Below are 22,500 nucleotides of genomic sequence, written 5' to 3' on the forward strand. Positions count from 1 at the left end.
GCATGTGTAGATTAAAAGAATATAAAAGGACGGACAAGAGTTGACTGACATGGGTATTTAAGATCAAATTTTGTAATTAGATTTCTTTTGTAGTAGTTGGTGATGCTGCGCCTGCCGGTTGGTTACTTGTAGAGATCTAATCAAATGAAATGGAATCGAGTTGAGTCGAACTGATTTTTTTAATATTTGAGTTTATTTGTTTATAATCGAACTGAATTTGAATTTTATTTAAAAATAAATTCATGGCTCGCGAACGTATTCGAAATTTACCGAAAATAAACGAGCTTAATAAAAATAAATTAAAAATTTAATATTCATTAAATTCATTAAAAATTAAAGTATATATTTAGAGAAAAATATAATATTCTTATTAAAATATATAATTTAATTGCAATAAATAATTTAAATACATTTTTCAAGGTGTAAAATTTATAAATATAATATTAAGACTATTATTTTTCATCTCAGAGTTACTCAAAAACCCATCAACGAACCTGTTCACAAGCTAATGAGTCGAATATTGTAAAGCTTGAGTTTGATTCGTTTATCTTATTGAGCTTCATTAAATGAGATTTTTTCTAATCAAATTTCGAATAGATCTCTAACGGTTTGATTTATTTATATGCTTAATTAGTTCAACGTGTAGGCGTAATTTGGATAGCTAATTGTATAATATCAACCAATTGCGATATTGCATTATATATTGTATGACAACATTCACAATACCGATGTATTTTAATATAACAATAAAAACGTAAATAGCTATCGGAATCTAATAAAAAAAAGTTTTTTTTAGACTTAATTTAATTGTGATGATGAAAGTCAAAATCAATAGGTCGCGATATCTAAAACCAGAAGACTATATAAAAGCATAAGCTCTTGTATCGCGTTAACAAAAGCAGTACTCTTCGAGTACTTATCAGCTTAGAAAAAACAGAAGCAGAATATAGTTTTATAAAAGCAGAACTTAACTTAAGCATAAGCAACTTAACGTCTCTTGTTTGAATCGTTCTCGTCTTAAATGTTATTTTATTTACCTAGTACTAGTATTAATTGCACCATTAATGTTGTACGAAGACATTTAATACGTCTTACTAGTTTTGGTATAAAGGAAAGACCGATTATTCTGAAAGCTTTATGCAGGACCCTTTTTAGGTGATAAAGCTGATTCTATCAGAAGTCAAAAGAAGCCATTTTGTGTACATTGGACTCAACTTTCTATATATAAGAAGATCAATCCTTTATAGAAAACAATGTTATTATCATTATCAACGCAACGATTATTCCAACGTGAGTTTTGAGCTTTTATAAACTACTTATCTTCAAAGCTCAACATACAAAAAAACAGCACATGCTTTATTATTTATATCTGATTTTCTGAGATCATTTGTACAGTTACTATTTCGTAACTCTCTTCAAGCTAAAAAAATTTACTATATCATTGGCTAAGGGTAAGCCCTACTGAAGTGGGTGTGTACAAGTATTGTATTGTAATATCCAAAGTCTTTTAGTGATACCTTCTGGAAACAGAATAAGGAGAGACGCAAAAGATTTTATAATCGAACTTTCAAAAACAACCAATGATCAACTGCCTACTGTTTTATTATTTCTCATCGTACTCCATCGTTTTCGTACTTGTTGTTATCTGCTGGATTTACATTCGAACAAGACCAGCTATAATCTCTAACAACATTCTAGCACCTTTTGCAAAATCGTCAAACAAAATAAAGAGTTTATTTACACTCTCTGTAAACTCTTTATTGATCCCCAACAGTTTTCACGATATAATTCCATACAACGAAGTACTTACTTTAAAAAAAAACGTGCTTCATGAAAACATAAGTATTCTGGTAAATGTTTAATTATTTTAAATAAATCAAGACAACGTTAATTATTAAAGTTTTAATTTATATATATTTCCAATAAATCAGCTTACAAGATAATTAAGATTAATTATTTTTTTAATTTTTTTCCCTAAAATACAATATAATAATGTTATTACGGATATGAGTGAGCATTCGACTTATTCCGTTGTTAATCGAATTGAATTTCTAGATATCGAACATTTTCAGTATTTTTTTAAAAAAAAACTGAAATTGATTCGATTTTGATGTAAACCGAACAAAACCCAAAAAAAAAAAAAAAACTGAAACGGTTCGATTTTGATGTAAACCGAACAAAACCCAACCAGTTTAAAATCAAACCGAAATAATTGATCAATCAAAAAAAGTTAAAAATTATTTTAAAAAAAAAATCTAAAACTAACAAAAATGTAAAAGCTAAAGCCTATTGTTTAAAACAAAAATTAATTATGTATATTGTGAATATTATTTAAGCCCATATAAAAATTAATATTATTTTAAAAAACATCGGTTAACCAATTTTGTAAAATAAAAAATCAAAATCCAAACGATTTAACTAATATTTTTAAAATTAATCGAACCAAAATTTTGAATTAATTCGGTTATATCGGTTGATATAGTTTAATTGAATCAAGTGATCTTCTTACCCACATATTTATATTCATAAGATAAATCGTCTCGATCCATATCTAGAACAAAAAATAATAATTTTTTGTGAGTCAGGTCGAGTTCAAGAGTCATATAAAAAAATTGACATTTTAAATTATCACGTAAAAGTTGTGTATTTATGAATACGTATAGACATAGTGCATGCATGTGCCGTTTATATCTTAAAAAAAACACTGATCTACTTATTGAATGTCTGTCATAAATTAAAATCAAAGCTGCAGTCACCATCAAACTCGAAGACCGAAAGATTCCTCTAATTGTGTCGTTTGTTACTTGCATAATTGATTCTAAGAAAATTAATGTATAAAATGTAAATAAAGTGTAGATTATCTAATATATATTTTTAGTTTATTGCATAGAAGATAAATTATCATTTTTCTTCCATATTACATTAATATTTCTAGATCGTTGTTGTTTGTTTACTCACTATATTTGGAAACAGAACAATTTTAGAGTGAGAACAACTTACAATTAGTCGGTAGGTGAAAACTGAGGGGGTATTTGATTTATTTTTTCAATATCAGCATATCTTTTATTTTTAATCAGATATCGTTAAGTTCTTGAGAATATATATATATATATATATATATATATATATATCAAACTAATTTTTTAGTAGATCCATGGAAAACTGTGTACAATAATTATTTTAAATAATATTTATTAAAATAAAATTCATATTATAATTGTTGTTGATGATGATTTTTGGTCAAGTAATGAAAGGAATTTTTTGTATAATTTTGATGTACTGGTTTTTCGTACCCAAAGAGAAGCGAGAATATAATTTTTTTGACATTCAAAATGTTCATTGAGCGTAGTATGATTTAAATCATGCATATGGTGTTTTAGAATAGTTATTTTTGTGTATATAATGTCGTCTCCAACTATTCCAGATTTTAAGTGGAGATAATTTTTTTTGCAAAACCTTACAAACGGATCTTCATTCTTCTTCAATCCTCTAATCAGGTCCATGATTAGATAACTGGATAGATCACAGTAGAGATCTAAACGATTTTTTTTTTTTTGTCGAAAGGTGATCACATGAATTTCACAAATCCGACAGCGGCGAAGTCGGGAAGACGACGCGACAGTGCTGTGGATGAGCGGTCGTGTGCTTCCAAAAGACAGGTGGTTGATTTTCTTGTGTGAGAGAGATATAGATAATTTTTGTGGACAAAAACTTGTGTGTAAAATTTATCTATGTCCTTCAACTATTGATTACACGTATATTAAAAAGTCTCTTTTTGATCTAATCAGGACTCTTATTTTATCAAGATACTGTTTTTTCATTATTCAAAAGGTATGTATTTTCCACTATTGAAAATATAATACATTTTTTATAAGATATATCTATATATACGCGCGCGCGCACACACACACACAGATGTATATATATATATATATATATATATATATATATATATATATATATATATATAATTAAATAAAATATTTATTTTAAAACATTAATGAATATATACATATATATATGTTTTAAAATAAATATTTTATTTAATTATTCAATTAATTATTAATTGACTAATCTATATTACTCTTCATGTTTCATGAGAAATTTTCATTTAATAGTTACTACTATTAATTTGCTATTTAATTAATATATTTTAAATTTACTAAATAGATAATTGTGAACTCGTTATAACCCCAATCGATAATCAGATTTATAAACTTCCATTAGACGGAATCAACTTATAAATTTATTTATAAGTAATCTATTTGATTTTTATCAAACTACAGTTGTCAGATTCAACTCTTGGAACTTGACTATCTAAAAAGGAACACAAAATCCAATACTCGTGACCATCAATGGTTCAAGAATACACAAATAGCTGTGAGTTCACAACTTCATGTAATTCAGAGCAACATTTGTTTATATTCGGGTTAACCTTAATTAGGCTCATTTTTTCATCAGCACTTTGATCAATAACGTCAAAACTCAAGTCTGATTACACCTTTTGGATCATAGTAAGAGCGTCTAATAACATCGCCCTATTGTCTCCAAGATATCACTGATAGTGCTTGCAAGAACATTAAGTTGTGGTTGGCATATAGTACGGTCCCTTTAACTTATATATCATGATCGAATCTGCAACTATTGACATAACGAGAGTTGCAAATGAATTCAATAATGATGTGTTATATCTTTGAGTAATAATAATGACATGATATATGCAACTCAGGATGTACATTTTCAAAATGTACATGTCTTACTCTGACCAGATATTCCATGTACTATTAACTCATTAGATCACATATGATATCTTTACATGTAGATGAGCGATAAGTGATAATTGCTTAGAAAGCCCGATGGAGGGTTGTTCAGTGTATCATCGAATTATCACACATATATGTGAATGGACATCTTCGTGTCCTTACCAATGAAACATGAAGTTTATTTCACATATGTTAGTCTCAAGTTCGAACGATCTTTATATTTATTTTAGGCAGCTGAATTGACTAGAAATCAATTTAGAATATACAATACGCTTCATAATGAGTTTCATGATCTTACGTTTAGAGGCATACTTCATGATACCTATTGTATATTTGAGAACATTATCTATACAGCTTGTATGAATATACATATAAAGTTAATGTCATAACTGGATAAAAAAAATATTTTTAAAATAAAGATTATTTTTACATAAAAAAAAATAAAGCTCAAACAATAAGTTGGATAATTGGATGTCTACTCTAACATATAAATGATGCATGTATTTAAGGCTAATTAACTACACGCGATAAAAATGGAATCAACAGAATGAGTCGTCAATGCCAATCAAACTAATTATGCAATTCTACAAAATTGACAGCAACACCAACACATTTTTTCCTATACATGTACATATAACTTTTAAAGTCCTTATTCTTCTTTTTTCTTGGAACTAACATACACTAATTTTTTGTGTGATGTGGGTAAATATGAAAGACTAACGTAATAGCATGTAAACTATGTTAACTGAGTAAACTATATTGGACAAACTCTATATGACTGCGAAGATAGATGCATAAAATAATTGAACATCTGACATCTTCGTAGACGTTCGTTCCCCTACCATCTCAGTTACTTCTTGGCCAACATCCCCTCCTGTTTTTCATATACATGTACTTTATAAGCTATAAAGTTCTCAGTCTTCCTTCAAATGTATATCAAATGATTATAATTGTTTGCATCCCTAAGTATATATTAAATTATGCTTCAATATACACTCGTATATAGATATTAGCTCTCTAAAATTGGTACTCATACATGAATTATTGATTTATTATCAAATCGGTATATAAACTAGTATAAATAGTTTAAACGATACATATATTATTTTTTTAGAGCATACGTATAATATTATTCGAGATTACAAAGATATAATGTAAGTACCATATTACTGACGAAACTTGAGCATGAATACAAGACTTACTTATCTCGGACAAAGAAAGTACAAATAAACAACTAAATCTATCTATATAAATTAGAAAATTATCCTCAATCGACGAGACTCGAACCTGAGACCAACAAGTCTCAAGACCTCAACCTTAACTATTGAGCCAAGAACTTATAGACCGATACAAATATTATTAAATTTCGGACTGATATATGGATTAACTGCACATAACATAAGTTTAACAGTTAACTAATGCATATATTCTAAATTTATTAAATATAACCGAATTATTTTTACCTTCTTTGAGTGAATGAGTAAAAAAATAACATTTTTACCTTCAACATCTTTCAATTCGAACATCTAAACACTTAAAAACTACATGTAATATTCTTAAATTAGAGTAAGTCTTTTGTGAGACCGTCTCACGAATATTTATCTGTGAGACACGTAAACTCTACTGATATTCACACTAAAAAGTAATACTTTTAGCATAAAAAGTAATATTTTTTCATGGATGATCTAAATAAGATATATCTCTCACAAAATACGACCTATGAGACCGTGTCACACAAGTTTTTGCCCATACATTAATTAGCATATACTAATTTTTACATATCAATTTGAATTTTATTATAAAAAGTTGAATTTTTTTTGAGAGTTAGAAATTTATTTAAATATAATATAATTAATTTAAAATCTCACGTAATCGCCGAGATTTGAAACTTTTACGAAAAGATAAAAGTAACTTATCCATATTAAAAATAGACATGTTTTAAATAATTTATGTACAAATCCTATATTAAAATAATATTCTCCTTTCCTTTTTTTTTTAAAGATACTCTTTGTAAATAATGTAAGGCAAGCAAGTTCATGACTCACGAGTGGCGAAAACAGAGGGTACAGGAATCATCCCAAAAGGTTTTTCAAGATCTCTCCCAATCTCTCTCACCATTTGCAAAGGTACTCTTTTTGCATCATTCTTTTGATTCACTCTTATCCATTTATCGATGCATGCGACGAGGGATTCTCCTCTTTTTAGATTTCTGTTTTTCTTTCACCGGAAAAAATGCGAGATCCAGTGTCTGCTAGTTCATGAGTTGCCTTTGAATTCGTTAGTTTTTGTTTGTTTGTTTGTTTCATGGTGATATTGTTATAACGATGTTCGCTTTTTCAGAAAAGTTTCATTGAATGGCATGTGTATTTCGTGGAAAGGACTTGGCCCGTTTTGTTGATTTGTGCGCATACGTCACGGAACACAGTAGAGAGATTATTTATGATTCGAATAAGATAATGGGATTTTCTTGTATGCCATTCTTATCCTGTGTTCTTCTCTCTCCGTCCTAATTATTGGCACGAGGTACTTTAATTAATGTGATTAATTAATCTTGATTATTTGTATTGGATGCCTTAGTTCCTGTTTGCTGGAATACCTGGCGGAAATTTGCGGATCCTGTTTGATTTTCGAACTCATAATTTGGGATGTCTGATTTTCCTTTGGATTTGTTTCTATGTGAATTCTTGCCTCTTGTGTTTACTGGGATTTTAACTTTTTATCCTAATTGAGTAAAAGGTTTCTGCTCGAAGTTCGCGTGGTTGCTTGATGCGTGGTTACTTGGAACTAGTAATGACTACGACATCTGAGTTTGCCCTGAATTAATTAGACTGCCATCTTATGGATTATAGGAGTTATATTTCATACTTGATGTGGTAATTTTCTAGCAATACTGGTTCCTGTTATTAGATTTATTAAAGATTTTTCCAGGCAAATTATGTGGATATTGTTTTCTCCAACTTCTTGTAGATTCTCTTGTGAACAATTGGTTTTGTGTGCTGCTTGCTCAATGTAGCTAGCTGACTATAGATAAACAAATACTCGAGTGTTTCATGGAAAAATTTGTTCTGCAACTCGTTTAGCTAAAATAAGATGAACATATAATGAAGGTCTGTGTTATGTGCATTTAGATGGATACACGAAGTCCAGAACATGGGCATGTAATAGAGGTTTGCACGGATGTGATAGCTAGAGAGAGGGGATCTGCAGGGATCAAGGCGTGTGGGGGAGCAGCATGTGGTTTTTCAGATGCCCAGAGCAGTTCTAAAGATGCCCAAGAGCGTTCGGCGTCCATGAGGAAACTCTTAATTGCGGTTGCATTGTGCATCGTTTTTATGAGTGTTGAAGTTGTTGGAGGTATCAAAGCCAATAGTCTTGCGATATTGACTGATGCAGCGCATTTGCTGTCGGATGTCGCTGCTTTTGCGATTTCTTTGTTTTCACTATGGGCAGGAGGATGGGAAGCTACTCCACGTCAGTCTTATGGGTTTTTTAGAATAGAGATACTGGGGGCACTGGTCTCAATCCAGATGATATGGCTTCTTGCCGGGATCCTTGTCTATGAAGCCATTTTTCGACTCACACATGATACAGGTGAAGTCCAAGGATTTCTGATGTTTTTGGTCTCCGCTTTTGGGTTATTAGTCAATGTTATCATGGCTATCTTGCTGGGCCATGATCATGGTCACGGACATGGCCATGGTCACGATCATGGGCATGGTTCGGGGCACAGCCATGGACATCATGAACATGAGGATCATGATCATGGCTCAGAGGATGCTCATGTGCTGCACCACCATGGAGTCAGCAGTTACCTATCATGACCCAAGACATTCCAAACACGGCGATCATCACCATATCCATGATGGGGGATCTACGGAACCTTTGCTCAAGAATTCTGATGGAGGTGAAAATGAGTTGAAAGGCGGACATGAGAAGAAGAAAAAGAAGCAATGGAATATAAATGTTCAGGGGGCTTACCTTCATGTACTTGGAGATTCCATACAAAGCATTGGGGTTATGATTGGTGGAGCTATCATATGGTATAAACCAGAGTGGAAAATTATTGATCTTATTTGTACCCTCATATTTTCCATTATTGTTCTGGGAACCACTATTAGGATGCTACGGAACATTCTTGAGGTTCTCATGGAAAGCACTCCTAGAGAGATTGATGCAACAAGGCTCGAAAAGGGCCTTTGTGATATGGAAGAGGTCGTGGCAATTCATGAGTTGCATATCTGGGCGATCACTGTGGGAAAAGTTTTATTAGCTTGCCACGTGAAAGTCAAGCCTGAAGCTGATGCTGACATGGTATTGGACAAGGTAATCGACTATATCAAGAGGGAATACAACATCAGTCACGTAACTATTCAAATAGAAAGAGAATAGATCCCATAAGTCCTGTATGTGCTGGTACTGTGTCAAAGTCTGTTTTGAGTTGAGATGCCGCAATTGTTTTCATCTGTAAAACCGTATTCTAGTAGCCAAGTAATACCTTTATATTGGGTTTTCAACTAGAGTTTTGATTTTGACGACAGTCTGCAATTCTTTCAGCTTTCGTGGATTGATTTTAGTTTGGGGTAACATTGAGACCTTTATTCACTTTTGTCTATGCCTTTTTCTTAGCTTTGGAACCAGAATATATCTTATTTCCGTGTGAATTTTTTCAAAGGCAGGGAAAGGTTGTCTTGCTCCTTTTTCAGTAAAAAAAAACACCATCAAACAATGTGGGGTTAGGAATTTAGGATATTCGAGTCAGATTTAAGGTTCTTGAATTTGCATTATGGATCTGTCTTACTTTTTGTTTGTTTTTAATTAGATTCTTATCTGAAAAATCTGAGATCCTACTCAAATATTTGAATCTGAACAACACTCGAGGATATAAATTATCATAGTCTCGCTAAGCGAATGAAGATATAAATTATGTATCTACTGTATGTGAAAAACTGGATAAATCGGAGTATGTGAAATTCTATGCTACGTCGGATATGTTTCGGTGAAACATTCACGATTTATACAAATATTGGACCCCAATTAACTGTGTATATTAACTTTGATACCATTTTTGGGAATAAATATTAAATTCATTGTGAAATTATCAAATATTTTTCGCCTCTTAATGGCTTCCAAATGCTAATATAATTTGTAAAAGAAATGCTTACAATCAATAGAACATTTTGCTTTTCTTTCATATGATATTTTTTTGTTTTAAATAATATTTGCGTATATAATGTTGTTAAACTGGATAAGTATTAATTCTACTCCAATTAAGTACTTGACCTTTTCATATTATTAATTAAAAAGATTTGGATAAATCACTAATAAGGATAATTAAAAGGGTTTTGATGAAAACCATTACTATTTTGAGTGAGTCTCATGTGAGATCGTCTCACGGATCATAATCTGTGAGACGAGTCAACCCTACTTATATTCACAATAAAAATTAATACTCTTAGCATAAAAAGTAATACTTTTTCATGGGTGACCCAAATAAGAGATCCGTCTCATAAATACGGCCTGTGAGACCGTCTCGCACAAGTTTTTGCCTACTATTTTATGGGCGAAGTAAAATTGAAAGGCAAAAACTTGTGTGAGATGATCTGACGGGTCGTACTTTGTGAGATGGATCTCTTATTTGAGTCATCTATGAAAAAATAGTACTTTTTATGCTAAGAATATTACTTTTTATTGTGAATATATGTATGGTTTATCCGTCACACAGATAAAGATTCGTGAGACCGTCTCACAATAGACCTACCCACATTGAAAATGTTGATAAACTTAAAATTTTAGATATTTAACCTGAATTAATTTTAATAAAAGATATATAATTATAATGATAAAACTAATTAAATTATTATTATAGAAATCATTTCAAATGATTTCAATATTTTATTTTAAAATAATTGTGATTATTTTAAACGGTAATTTAAATAATAAATTTTAAATCCACTCAATTCACTTTTCTTTAGTCGGTGGCCAAGTGGTCTAGTATTTATTTGGCGGGAAAGAGTAGGAAACGTAATAGGCGGCTGAATGAGCTCGTCGGTGGCGGAGGAGGTGGAGGTTCCGGACTTGGTGTGTGAACTGGATTGCGTCCAAGGCGTTGTCGATGTCCTCACCTCTGTCCGGTGGAAACGCCATCAAGTATGTTTCATAAACCTTTCCAATTTTCTTTGTGACAACTTTGGATCATAATCGATTATTATTTACCATTATTGTGATTAGGATGCTGTTGTTGAAATATCAGAACACGGGATAGTAATAATTGTCGAGGAAACTGCTTGTCTTCAAGCCAAGGTTTATCTTCGACGCGAGGTATTCATATTAGAAGTTTTCTGATGCCCAGAGTTTTAATTCTTTCACAGTAGTTCATTGAGAGAACTGCTTTCGACGTGTTCAGTTTTTGGAGTTTTATTTTGTAGCTATTTGTTAAATATGACTACGGAGCTCACGGGAGGCCAGGATTTGGGGTGAGCTTAGTGCTCTTTGTTGACTGTGTCAACACATTTTCTGTTCCTGGACGATCCGTTATCCGGGGTCTGATATGCTACTTTTGCTACGGTTTGGCACAATGGTTCCTGCAATGCATGGGGAAATACAACTACGGGATAAAAATTATAGAAAACTAAGTTTTCCTGACCGTAATATGTAAAGAACTAAGATAAAAAAAATTCTGGTCGATTCCTGAATACAAGGTTGTAAATGGCGGGAGGTGGTGGCGGGACGGTTGGTAACCACCTACAGCTCGGCCGCCTCGGCGGTGCCCAGGCGGTTAAATTTTTTTATAGATAATTATGCAATATAATCACAAATAATCACAATTTTTTTTATGTAAAATATGCAATTGAACAATGTTTAAGCACAAAAAACTTCATACAATATAATATCATCTAGATAATGTACAATTAATAAAGATTCGTCATCGTATGAATGCTATTGTGCTAACAAAGTAATATAATTACTTTTACCAAAAAACTAAGTTTAAATTTCAAAGTTTCAATCAATTATCCATCATTAAAAAAAGTAGTAAACTAAACATAATTAATGTGTGGTGACTGATGCTTGAGAGTTGAGAGTGAAAACCAAAATAAAATAAAGAAAGTGAGGTGTGTTGGGGTTTTGATATTTAAAATTAATTAACTTTGACTAGGTTTTTAAAATTGTTGACTGCAACTTAAAAATCTTGACTGTCCGCCTCGCCCGCCTGCTCGCGTCTGCTCGCCGACTCCCCAACGCCGTATAACTTGGGCCGTCTAAAACACCCGTCTCATGCATAGGCGGTGCGGTCGAGGGGCGCCTACCTGCCTAGGCGGTCGCCTCGACCGCTATTTAGAACACTGCCTGAATAATTATATGACCATGAGCTTTTTTGTTGATCTCAATTTGAGGTTGGACAATTCCTGATAATTTTAAAACTGTTAAGTTTCTCTGCCGCATTGTTTAGGAAGTGTTAGTTCGTAAAACCTAACTGAATTTTCATTACTACTGAATATGATTCATATTTAAGTTAGGATTACATTGACAAATTGACTCATTATTTGATCTTTCTGCTTCCCTTGTCTTAGATCTGTTGATTCTTCTGACACTTGAATTTGTGCGGAGATGAGGACAAGGATACCAGAGACAGTATTGCGGGGCTATAATTTTGAAACTGCTGGAAACACTCCTATGAGTTTCACGGTTAAAGTATTCCTAGTACATTGGGCCTCTTCTTTATATAAAAATGTTTGTCGCTTATCATGCAGATAAACATCAACTAATATGCTTACACGGATCTTTTGATTGCCTTTAGTTGTGATCGGCAAATATCTCGCAGGTTCTTCTCATTGACTATTTCCTCCTGAATATTCCTTTGAACGTGTTTACATTGACCGGCTTGATGTTATGCAACATCACCTGCAATGTTTACAAGTACAAATTCCTACATGCAACGACTTCTAACATTCCGAGCATTGTAATTCGATAATCGAGGGAGCAAGTTTACTATTGGGAGAAGTGGGATGTTGAAGTTCAGCACCTTGTCGCGGTTGCAAAACCCAGTGCTTCGCACCCTCGCAATGATGATTCTGCTGGGTATCAGCAACCCAGCTGCATTGCTTACATCGAATTTTTCGTCTAGCCTGAGATAGAGGAAGATAACGCTAATGATTCTTAAGACCGATCCGCTTTGATATTTTCGTGGACGACGTGCTGAAAATTATTTCCTACTATTCTAATACGTCTCATGTGCATGAGCTATAAACGAAATTAGATTTGATTTGTAGAGTGTACCTCCTAGTAGTAATTTATTTTTGAAAATTTTATAATTTATGCTGTTTAAAACCATTTAACTATAAACGAAATAAGGGAAGTTGAGTTCTCATTTGTTTAATGTACCTCCAAATTATGATTTTTTGGTAATGAGTATTTTTGTAATATGTAATAATTGAACTTTTTTTTAAAAAAACTTTTGGTAGCACAACATGGGAACTAAACATTTTCAAATTTTTAAAGCAAGTAATTTGTAAAGCTGCAACAATCGCATTTCATTTGATTATGCTACTTGACAGTCTTCACTGTTTCACCTCTGCTTTTGTTTTATGTTTGTAGTATATTTGCAAGCGATGGAACGCCTTACTAGATGTGATCATGCTTCGAGAAGGGGAAGATGGGTGATAAGTTATGATCACATGGTAGCCTTCTTGGAAATGATTGGTAGACATGGAATTTATACGCATTGATTCGGAGACCTTGGTATTTTGGTTTAGTTTTTTTTTTGGTACTTCTCATGTAAGATATTTTGATAGGCTCGTAATAGTTGTATTTTTATTAACATATTTTTCATTGTTTTAACTTCCGACATGCTTAATTAATACACTTTTGTTTTATTTTGTTGTATCTTGGAGCAAAGTTGAGCTAAAAAGATGATTTTATCATAGTTGAAGTTGTCGAGAAAAAATTGTGAAAGAAAGACAAAAACAAAAAGAAGTCCTGGATCAAGACGTGATCACGCCTTGTGACTGTACTTCTGCTACATGTGAAACTTGAGTTGGTAAGAATTAGAAGGAGTGAAATTCGAAATTTGTGAAGATTATGCTAAATTTTAGAATTCTAATTATGATGTTTGACTTATAAAAAAAAATAATGGAGAGGGAATTTGTTATTGGGAGAAACAAATGCTAGATAAAATTATTCCATAAAAACTCTATATTCCTTTTTTATATCTTTTTAACATTATGTTTTTTTTTCTTCAGTTAATGAGCTTTTCTCTCGAGTCCAATTAACCATCTACAATGAAAAGCAAGGAGGCTCAAAAATTGGATAAAATTTCACTCTCTTCCATGTGAAAGACAAGCAATTTCTCATATTCTCTCCACAACTCAAGGATAAATTTTTTTAAAAAAATTTCTGATTCAAATAATATATTTATTAGTGATACAATTGAATAATAGAAACCCCTTGAATCAGAACTTAGTAATATTAAATTTTATATTTATAGTTATTTCTTTTATTGTTGATTTCTTTTTGTATACTGAATTAGTAATATTATTTGAAACCGAGCTTCGGCCTAAGTGGTCTCACCCATTTTCTCCATGTAGGTGGCTCAAGTTCGAGCCCTTCTCACCCCATAGTTTAGGAATAAAATAAAAGTTACATTATTTTATTTATTTTTAATTAAATAAATCTCTTTTTACTGTATTTCTTCGAAAAAAATAAATCTCTCATTCATTGTGATTCGACCTTACTCACAGTTACACTCATTTTATTTAGAGAACAGGAATCTACGTACTGGTGGTTCAACAACAGCACACCAAATTTGGCTCTGTTGCCAAGGAACGATGCAAGGTTAGTTTTTTTTTTTTGCTTTGTTATTTTTCTTCTTTTTTTTATGGCTCTTTCTTCTCGTATAGGTAATTCATGAAGAGAATAAAAATTTGAGAATTTTTTGTTATGAAATAATTCGTGATGTTCCATCAACAAATATTCATAAGATTTGTCCTACAAAATGGAGATTCATTCTACGCAGCTATGTGGAATATTAAATAATTTAACAACAACATTCATGAATCATGATTTTTCTAATTATATTCTTATTAAACTCTTCCTTAAGAGTTTAGATGCAATTATACGAATATGAGTATTTAATGGGGGTACTGACAACCGGTTGTCTACTACTTAATCGAGATGATGACAATGTGATATATTTGCTGGATGATATGGCTGACTTTGACTGCCATCAGTATTGGGATCCTTCGCTGCAGAGTTGAAGCTACCAATACCACCCAAAAATTAGCCAACATGATTTTAGAGACCGACCTTTCGAGCATAAAAAAAATGCGGAATATAGTCTTGATTTAATCATAAATTGATTTAATGATATGAAAAACAAGCGTGTGACATTGAATGAGAAAGCCATGGAGCTTCAGTTTGAAGATGTTTTGGAAGAAATAGCATAAGAAGATTATCCACAGTGAAGTTGAAAGATGAACAAGCTCCTAATACTATCAATTTAAGCTCATCGATGATATTATCATACACACATCTAGAGATCTTTGTCTTTTTTCCAACACCGATTTCAAAAGATTTTGACCTGCCAAGAGCAAATATTGATGTTCTCTCCCCATGCTTGTCATTTTATATGAAGTTTTGTTGAGGAGACGAGCTTACATTATATACATGAAGCCAAACTTGAAGGCACCCACACAATTTGGTCTTCATCCCATATGTCTTCAAGTTTAACTTCATGTATATAATGTACGCTCGTCTTCTTAACAAAACTTCAATCTATGAGATTGTCTAAAAAGAGAACTATTATGATAGTATATACAACATCAAATTTATAAAATATTTAAGCTAAAAAAGAGGAATACCCAACTAACTTTGTCTATGATCACATTGAGAAGAACGAAGAAATCGATTCTTCTCATTGAGGAAGAAAATAATGGACCATTTGCAATAAAACGCTGAAAGAAGTTTTAGTAACAACTCAATTTTTTTGTAAAAATATAATCTAGATTTAATATGATATCTTTAATTGTGAATATAATAAATAAAAGGGTAATGGAATATTCAGTGCAAATTGAGACAAACAAGAAAACGATTATATTTTTATTTTTTGCCGTTGGGAATCAATTTGATGGTCAATCTCAACGCATCCGTCGAAATAGTTTACCCTTAAAATATCAGACATTATTGTGCAAATATTAAATGATTGAATAACACTTTGGTCCCCAGTTTCCTAATCTAACGAAAGAGAAATGTTGGGTCTTTGTCTTTATTTGTAATAAATTATTGGGTTTGCTCTTATTTAAGTGTATATATATGTATAGACATATAGATTCTTGATTTGTACTTCATCGTCATTAATGACCAAATTATAGCATCGGCCACCGTGTAATGAATTTAAACAAATTGTTGGAATTCCCAAAATTATACATTCTCGCAAGACCTTAATAAAAATGAGAAATTGGCTTTCAATCCTCAGCTGTCGATTTTTTTTGTGTTCAGTCTCTGAGTACTTTTTTAGTACCACATTTCCACATGAAGTGTACCACTATTTTGTATGACATGGTACCATAATTTTGTGGGTAGAGAGTGGACTCAAAGAAATGTTTTGATTGAGGATTTTTCATCAACTTCTTCCTAATTAAAAAACATAAATAAATTTAAAAAAAACAAAATCAGTCAAAACCCTAAAGTTAACTAGTAGAATTCAAATACTATATTATGTTAATGAAGTGAAGATTAAAGTAAACAACTTTATCATTATCATTCTTATCTAAAAATACTTATTAGTCCATAACGAGTGTAAAAACAATAAATTTAAACTTCAAAATTTTCAAGTGTTTTTTTATTTATACAATAATGCTTATTAATTAATAATGTATAAAAAAATTACTTTGATTTCTAAAAATACATCAATTTTTTTTCAAAATTCATTTTTCCCGTGATATCATTAGAAAAAGATAATAAAATAACATTCAAACACTAAACTAGATAGGAAAAAAATATTGCAATATATAGTACACTTTACACCAATTAAAATGTGGTAAAGACTTGTGTGAGACGGTCTCACGGGTCGTATTTTATGAGACGAATATTTTATTTGGGTCATTCATGAAAAAATATTACTTTTTATGCTAAGAGTATTACTTTTTATTGTGAATATCAGTAGGGTTGATCCGTCTCACATATAAAGATTCGCGAGACTGTTTCACAAAAAACTTACTCTTAAATGTACACATATGCATGCACTGCTTATGGATGATTACTAACTATTTATTAAAGGACAAACTTAAATAATTTGGCCAAAATATCCTTCACATTGAATAAGATAAGATTTAAATCTTATAAATCAAAGTGAAATGATTGTTTACAACAAATTTACGATAATATTATATAATAAATTAAGTATTATTTTGAATTGGTGTTTATTATATAAATGTTTCTTCATTAAAAAGCGCCTCAACCTTTTTCTTGTAATTTAATTAGTTAAAAATTACATTAAAAAAATTGTACAAAAAATATAATAAATATCTAGTTTGTACTAATTAAAAAACATATCCCTTTATCAATATTATGAACTAAATTTGTATGGTTTGGAGGTTGATTTCATTCTACATGCATGATAGAATCAAGAGCCCAAATTTAGCCACATATACACGGGGTCCACTAATTTTTTTAAAATCACATATATGTGAATCTTGTGCATCTAAATCATGTGGAGGCAGTGTCCCGTTAGGTAGCATCGACTTGCTTGGATCGGTAAATTATATGTTTAAATTAATACAAAGTGAAAAGTATATTTCTAAAAAAAATATTAAATCAAGTAAAGAAGTAATTTATACCAACTTAATACCCAGTTTCAAGGGGCGATCCCCCGATTGCATGTAAGTGCTCGTCGACATTTGTTAGGTAACGACAATTACATTGCCCTTAACCATAGTTGATTACAATGGACACAGATTTTTAGCTGTGTTGAGTTTCTTCCTTCTTGCAAATTCCCATCTTTTCTCTCTTCTTAATTTTGGTGTTTGGAAAAAGAATTTACCACTGTATAAAGATAATCTTTTGTGGGTTGTACTGTATTATTACATAGATATGTGATTATAACGAGTATTTCCCAATAACAAAGAAGCCAAAGGGTGTTAAAAAAATATTTTCTTGTTGCCACTGGAGAGCTAGCGAATGAGAATCTGATCTGGGGTATATATATATTTTTAGTGGGAATCTTTGGTGTTTTTAAGGTGACTTTTCGCACTATCTTGAAAGGTAAACGCTTCTTTACCACTCTAATTGGTTGCTGCATAGTTTTGCTTTTGTTTATTTTCAATTTTCATTAAGATTATTGCCACTTTCATGACCACTTTTAATAGTACTTGATGCTTTTTTAATGCTTTCTCTGAGTTTTTGAGCTTGCTCATGGTCCCTTCTGTCGACAAGTTCCCACACTCCACATTTTAAGAACCCTTCTTTAATGATGGAAGATGGGTTGATTGATTTCTTGTAAAAATTACCGCCTTTAACAGACAGATTTGCTGCGGATATTTGGAATACTGCGTCACTTTTTGCTCATTCTGATGCCTGGTCCTTGTTTACGATCTTGTTGATGTTGAGCTTGTTTATTGTAATTCTTATTTAGTTGATTTAGATTTATGTATAGTTGTATGAAGATTTATTAATTTTTTTGCTGTATGTTTTTTATTTCTTTATCTGCTAAATTTCGGGAATAGGACCATCATCCATTCTGCTTTAATTGAATTTATTTTTGTCTGTGAATTAATATTCCTCCCTCGTTTATTTTATCTGGTTTTGTTTGTAGAGTTCAGATTTTGATGATTTGATCAGATAAGTAAAGTGCTGAGTGCTCGAACTAATAATTATTTCAGCTGGTCTGATTACGATACAAATTCTTCAAGTAATGGTTTCGAGGTCATACTCAAATTTATTGGATCTTAACTCGGGTGGTTCACCGAGCTTCACCCGGGGGGCAAAGAAAATGTCCCGAGTTGCAACTGTGGCAGGAGTTTTATCTGAGCTAGACGATGAAAGTAGGAGCACTGGATCAGATGTGCCCTCATCTATATCTCAAGATCGGGTGATTATTGTCGGAAACCAACTCCCACTTCGTGCGCATCGCAGGGAGTCAGATGGTGATGGGGCATGGGACTTTAGTTGGGACGAGGACTCTCTTCTTTTACAACTAAAAGATGGGCTCGGAGAAGATGTGGAAGTAATTTATGTGGGTTGTCTGAAAGAAGAGATTGATCCTAGCGAACAAGATGATGTTGCTCAAACTTTACTCGAAGCATTCAAATGTGTCCCGGCCTTCATCCCGCTCGAACTTTTCAGTAAATTCTACCATGGATTCTGCAAACAGCACCTCTGGCCTTTATTTCACTACATGCTTCCTCTATCTCCAGATCTTGGGGGCAGGTTCGACCGTTCCCTGTGGCAAGCTTACGTCTCTGTAAACAAAATATTCGCCGACAAAGTAATGGAAGTGATCTCTCCTGATGATGATTTTGTGTGGATACATGATTACCATTTAATGGTATTGCCGACATTTCTGAGAAAGAGGTTCAATAGGGTGAAGCTTGGATTTTTCCTCCACACTCCATTCCCATCATCAGAGATATATAGAACTCTACCTGTGAGAATCGAACTTCTACAAGCACTATTGAACTCTGACCTTATCGGATTCCACACGTTTGATTATGCGAGACATTTCCTTTCTTGTTGTAGTAGGATGCTGGGGGTATCATACCAATCTAAACGTGGCTATATAGGGCTCGAGTACTATGGCCGTACAGTCAGCATTAAAATACTTCCAGTTGGGATACATATGCGTCAACTTTGCTCAGTGCTGGCTCTTCAAGAAACCGAGTCTAAAGTAGCAGAATTACGTGATAAATTTAGGGGTCGGACTGTTCTGCTAGGAGTTGATGACATGGACATATTTAAAGGAATTAGCCTGAAGCTTCTGGCCTTTGAACAATTGCTTAACCAACATCCTGATATGAAAGGAAAAGTTGTGTTAGTTCAAATTGCAAATCCTGCTAGAGGCCGTGGGAGAGACGTACAGGAGGTTCAGTCGGAAACTTATGCCACTGTTACAAGAATTAATGATTGTTTTGGAGAACCAGGATATGAGCCAGTGGTTTTGATCGATATGTCACTTAATTTCTTTGAGCGTATAGCATACTATGTTATCTCAGAGTGTTGTCTTGTCACGGCAGTGAGAGATGGAATGAATCTAATACCATATGAGTACGTAGTATGCAGACAAGGAACTGACAAGCTAGATGAAATATTGGGCTTGAATCCATCGGTGCCAAAGAAAAGCATGCTGGTTGTTTCTGAATTTATCGGATGCTCCCCATCTCTTAGTGGTGCTATTCGAGTTAATCCATGGAACATAGATTCTGTGGCAGAAGCTATGGATTCTGCCTTGATATTCCCTGAGCAAGAAAAACAAATGCGGCACGATAAGCACTATAAGTATGTAAGTAGTCATGATGTTGCTTATTGGGCTAATAGCTTTTTGCAAGATCTCAAAAGAGCATGTCAGGACCATGTCAGGAGGAGGTGCTGGGGTATTGGTTTTGGTTTAGGATTTCGTGTGATCGCCTTGGATCCAAGCTTCGGAAAGCTGTCCGTTGAACACATTGTATCAGCATATAAGAGGACCAAGAGCCGTGCAATTCTTTTGGACTATGACGGCACAATGACGGTGCAGAGTGCTGTTGATATGAGTCCAAACATCAACTCTATTCAAATTTTGAATAATTTGTGCATAGACCCAAAGAATGTGGTTTTTATTGTCAGTGGGAAGAAGAAAGAGATCTTAACGCGATGGTTTGTTTCCTGTGAAAACCTTGGCGTCGGCGCTGAGCATGGCTATCTTGTGAGGTAAAAAACTGTTATGTTTGGTCTGATGAGGAATTTTTTGTGTGTTTCAAATCAAAGTTGCGGGCATATCTTAAGACAAACAATACAGATGCTATAGAAAACATTGTACCTGAAAGCTCAAAATTATTTCCTTTTCAGGCCAAATCGCAATGAAGAATGGGAGACTTGTGTGGCTGTTACAGATTTCTACTGGAAGCAGATTGCTGAACCAGTGATGCAGTTGTATACAGAAACTACTGATGGTTCTTTTATCGAACCAAAAGAGAGTGCACTTGTCTGGAACTACCAACTTGCGGACCCAGATTTTGGGTCATGTCAAGCTAAGGAGCTTCTTGATCATCTAGAAAGTGTTCTGGCAAATGAACCGGTTTCAGTCAAGAGTGGCCAGCATTTTGTCGAAGTAAAGCCACAGGTTAGCATACAGGCAGTTGTAACAGTCTTTTAATATTCGTTATTATTTCCTTATGGACTTTATGTAGACTTGAGAATCCTTAGCATATTTCTTGAGGGAGATTTGTTGAAACCTGAGACACAATTAACTTCTATACATGCAATGTGCCCTGAAAGATTTTGCCACCTAGATGCATCCAGGATGTTAAATGCTAATTTATCACTTGACTTGAAAATTTACTGCGAGGGGTAAGAGTGAATCACGGTTCAACGAGTAGAGTCCATAGCCATGTAAATTTGATCCGGAGTCCATGTTATTTCCGGTTCTTTATGGTGTTTTGTCTTCACCAGGGCGTGAACAAAGGCCTAGTAGCTGAACGAATGCTCGCAACAATGCGACAAAGGGAAGTGCTTCCTGATTTTGTGCTTTGCATAGGAGATGACCGGTCTGATGAGGACATGTTTGAGGTGATAACCAGTGCCATGGCTGATGCAACTCTCTCTCCGATTGCTGAGGTTTTCGCATGCACTGTCGGACAAAAGCCGAGCAAGGCCAAGTACTACTTAGACGACACTGCTGAGATCTTGAGGATGCTTCAAGGCCTTGCAGATGCTTCTGAGCAATCTGCTAAAAGCTTATCTGTTAGCTAGTTGTCTCTTAAGATTCAAGTATTCTTTGTGAATGGAACGTTTTTCATTGAGATGTTTGAACTTTTTTAGGCTCGTTTAGCGATCTGCTGAAATTGGAGTTGTAGTAGTGTATTTTGCTTGAAATAACTTATAATTTTTTTTTTTACAATGTAAATGATGCATAATACCCGCACCAAATGCGTACTTTTTGTTCTCGGAAGTAAGAGTAGGTCTCTCAGATAGTCCCACGAATCTTTATTTGTGAAACGAGTCAACCCTACCGATATTCACAATAAGAGTAATATTCTTAAAATAAAAATTAATATTTTTTCATGGATGACCCAAATAAGATATCTGTCTCACAAAATACGACCCGTAAGATCAATTTAAACAAGTTTTTGTCCAAAATTAATTATATTTCCAGTCATTTAATTATGATAATGAATGAATACATGAACATAATAATTTATAATAAAAATTAGAGTTGGTTGGGTCTAAAATTTCTCTCTTGAGACTAACTCGCTCTTTTCTTTTTTTTTAATTTCTCTGAAGTTACTGATGTCATCATCTATAATCAATAATCTATGCCTATACAAAGATGACTTTTAATAAAATGACAATTATGTATCCTTAAGATTTCCTTCACTTTCTCATGCAAAAGACTGAAAAGTAAAACAATTAAGATATTTGGGTAGATCATGTGTCACATCAAGATTTACAATGATTGGTTAATTAATATGGATTTAATAATTTATTTATTAATCGAATTTTTTTATTAATAATTTGAATTTGATTTAATGAAGTATTAAGAATTGGTCTCGTG

General features: G+C 32.8%; 2 protein-coding genes and 1 pseudogene across 4 annotated transcripts; all 3 read left to right on the plus strand.

Moving 5' to 3' along the window:
- The first annotated feature begins 6,735 nt into the window (after positions 1-6,735).
- On the plus strand, positions 6,736-9,277 carry LOC140807407 (metal tolerance protein A2-like). The gene is given in 3 exon segments (XM_073164242.1): positions 6,736-6,889; positions 7,892-8,569; positions 8,571-9,277. Coding segments are annotated over 3 exon segments (1,350 nt in total). The 5' UTR covers positions 6,736-6,799; the 3' UTR covers positions 9,153-9,277.
- A 1,467-nt stretch (positions 9,278-10,744) lies between these two features.
- Positions 10,745-11,444, plus strand: LOC140807839 (uncharacterized; annotated as a pseudogene).
- Positions 11,445-17,762: 6,318 nt separating this feature from the next.
- On the plus strand, positions 17,763-21,824 carry LOC140807454 (alpha,alpha-trehalose-phosphate synthase [UDP-forming] 5-like). Of its 3 annotated transcripts, none has more exons than XM_073164300.1 (4): positions 17,763-18,017; positions 18,568-20,657; positions 20,796-21,069; positions 21,399-21,824. In XM_073164300.1, exons 2-4 carry the CDS (start codon positions 18,667-18,669, stop codon positions 21,696-21,698), a joined length of 2,565 nt encoding a protein of 854 aa, XP_073020401.1. In that variant the 5' UTR covers positions 17,763-18,017; positions 18,568-18,666; the 3' UTR covers positions 21,699-21,824. The 3 variants fall into 3 exon arrangements, with proteins under 3 accessions (XP_073020401.1, XP_073020400.1, XP_073020402.1); XM_073164299.1 differs by lacking the exon at positions 17,763-18,017 and adding an exon at positions 18,038-18,372; XM_073164301.1 differs by lacking the exon at positions 17,763-18,017 and adding an exon at positions 18,038-18,332.
- The last annotated feature ends 676 nt before the right edge of the window (positions 21,825-22,500 follow it).

This window comes from Primulina eburnea, chromosome 12, assembly GCF_022965805.1.
Source record: "Primulina eburnea isolate SZY01 chromosome 12, ASM2296580v1, whole genome shotgun sequence".
Lineage (NCBI taxonomy): Eukaryota > Viridiplantae > Streptophyta > Magnoliopsida > Lamiales > Gesneriaceae > Primulina > Primulina eburnea.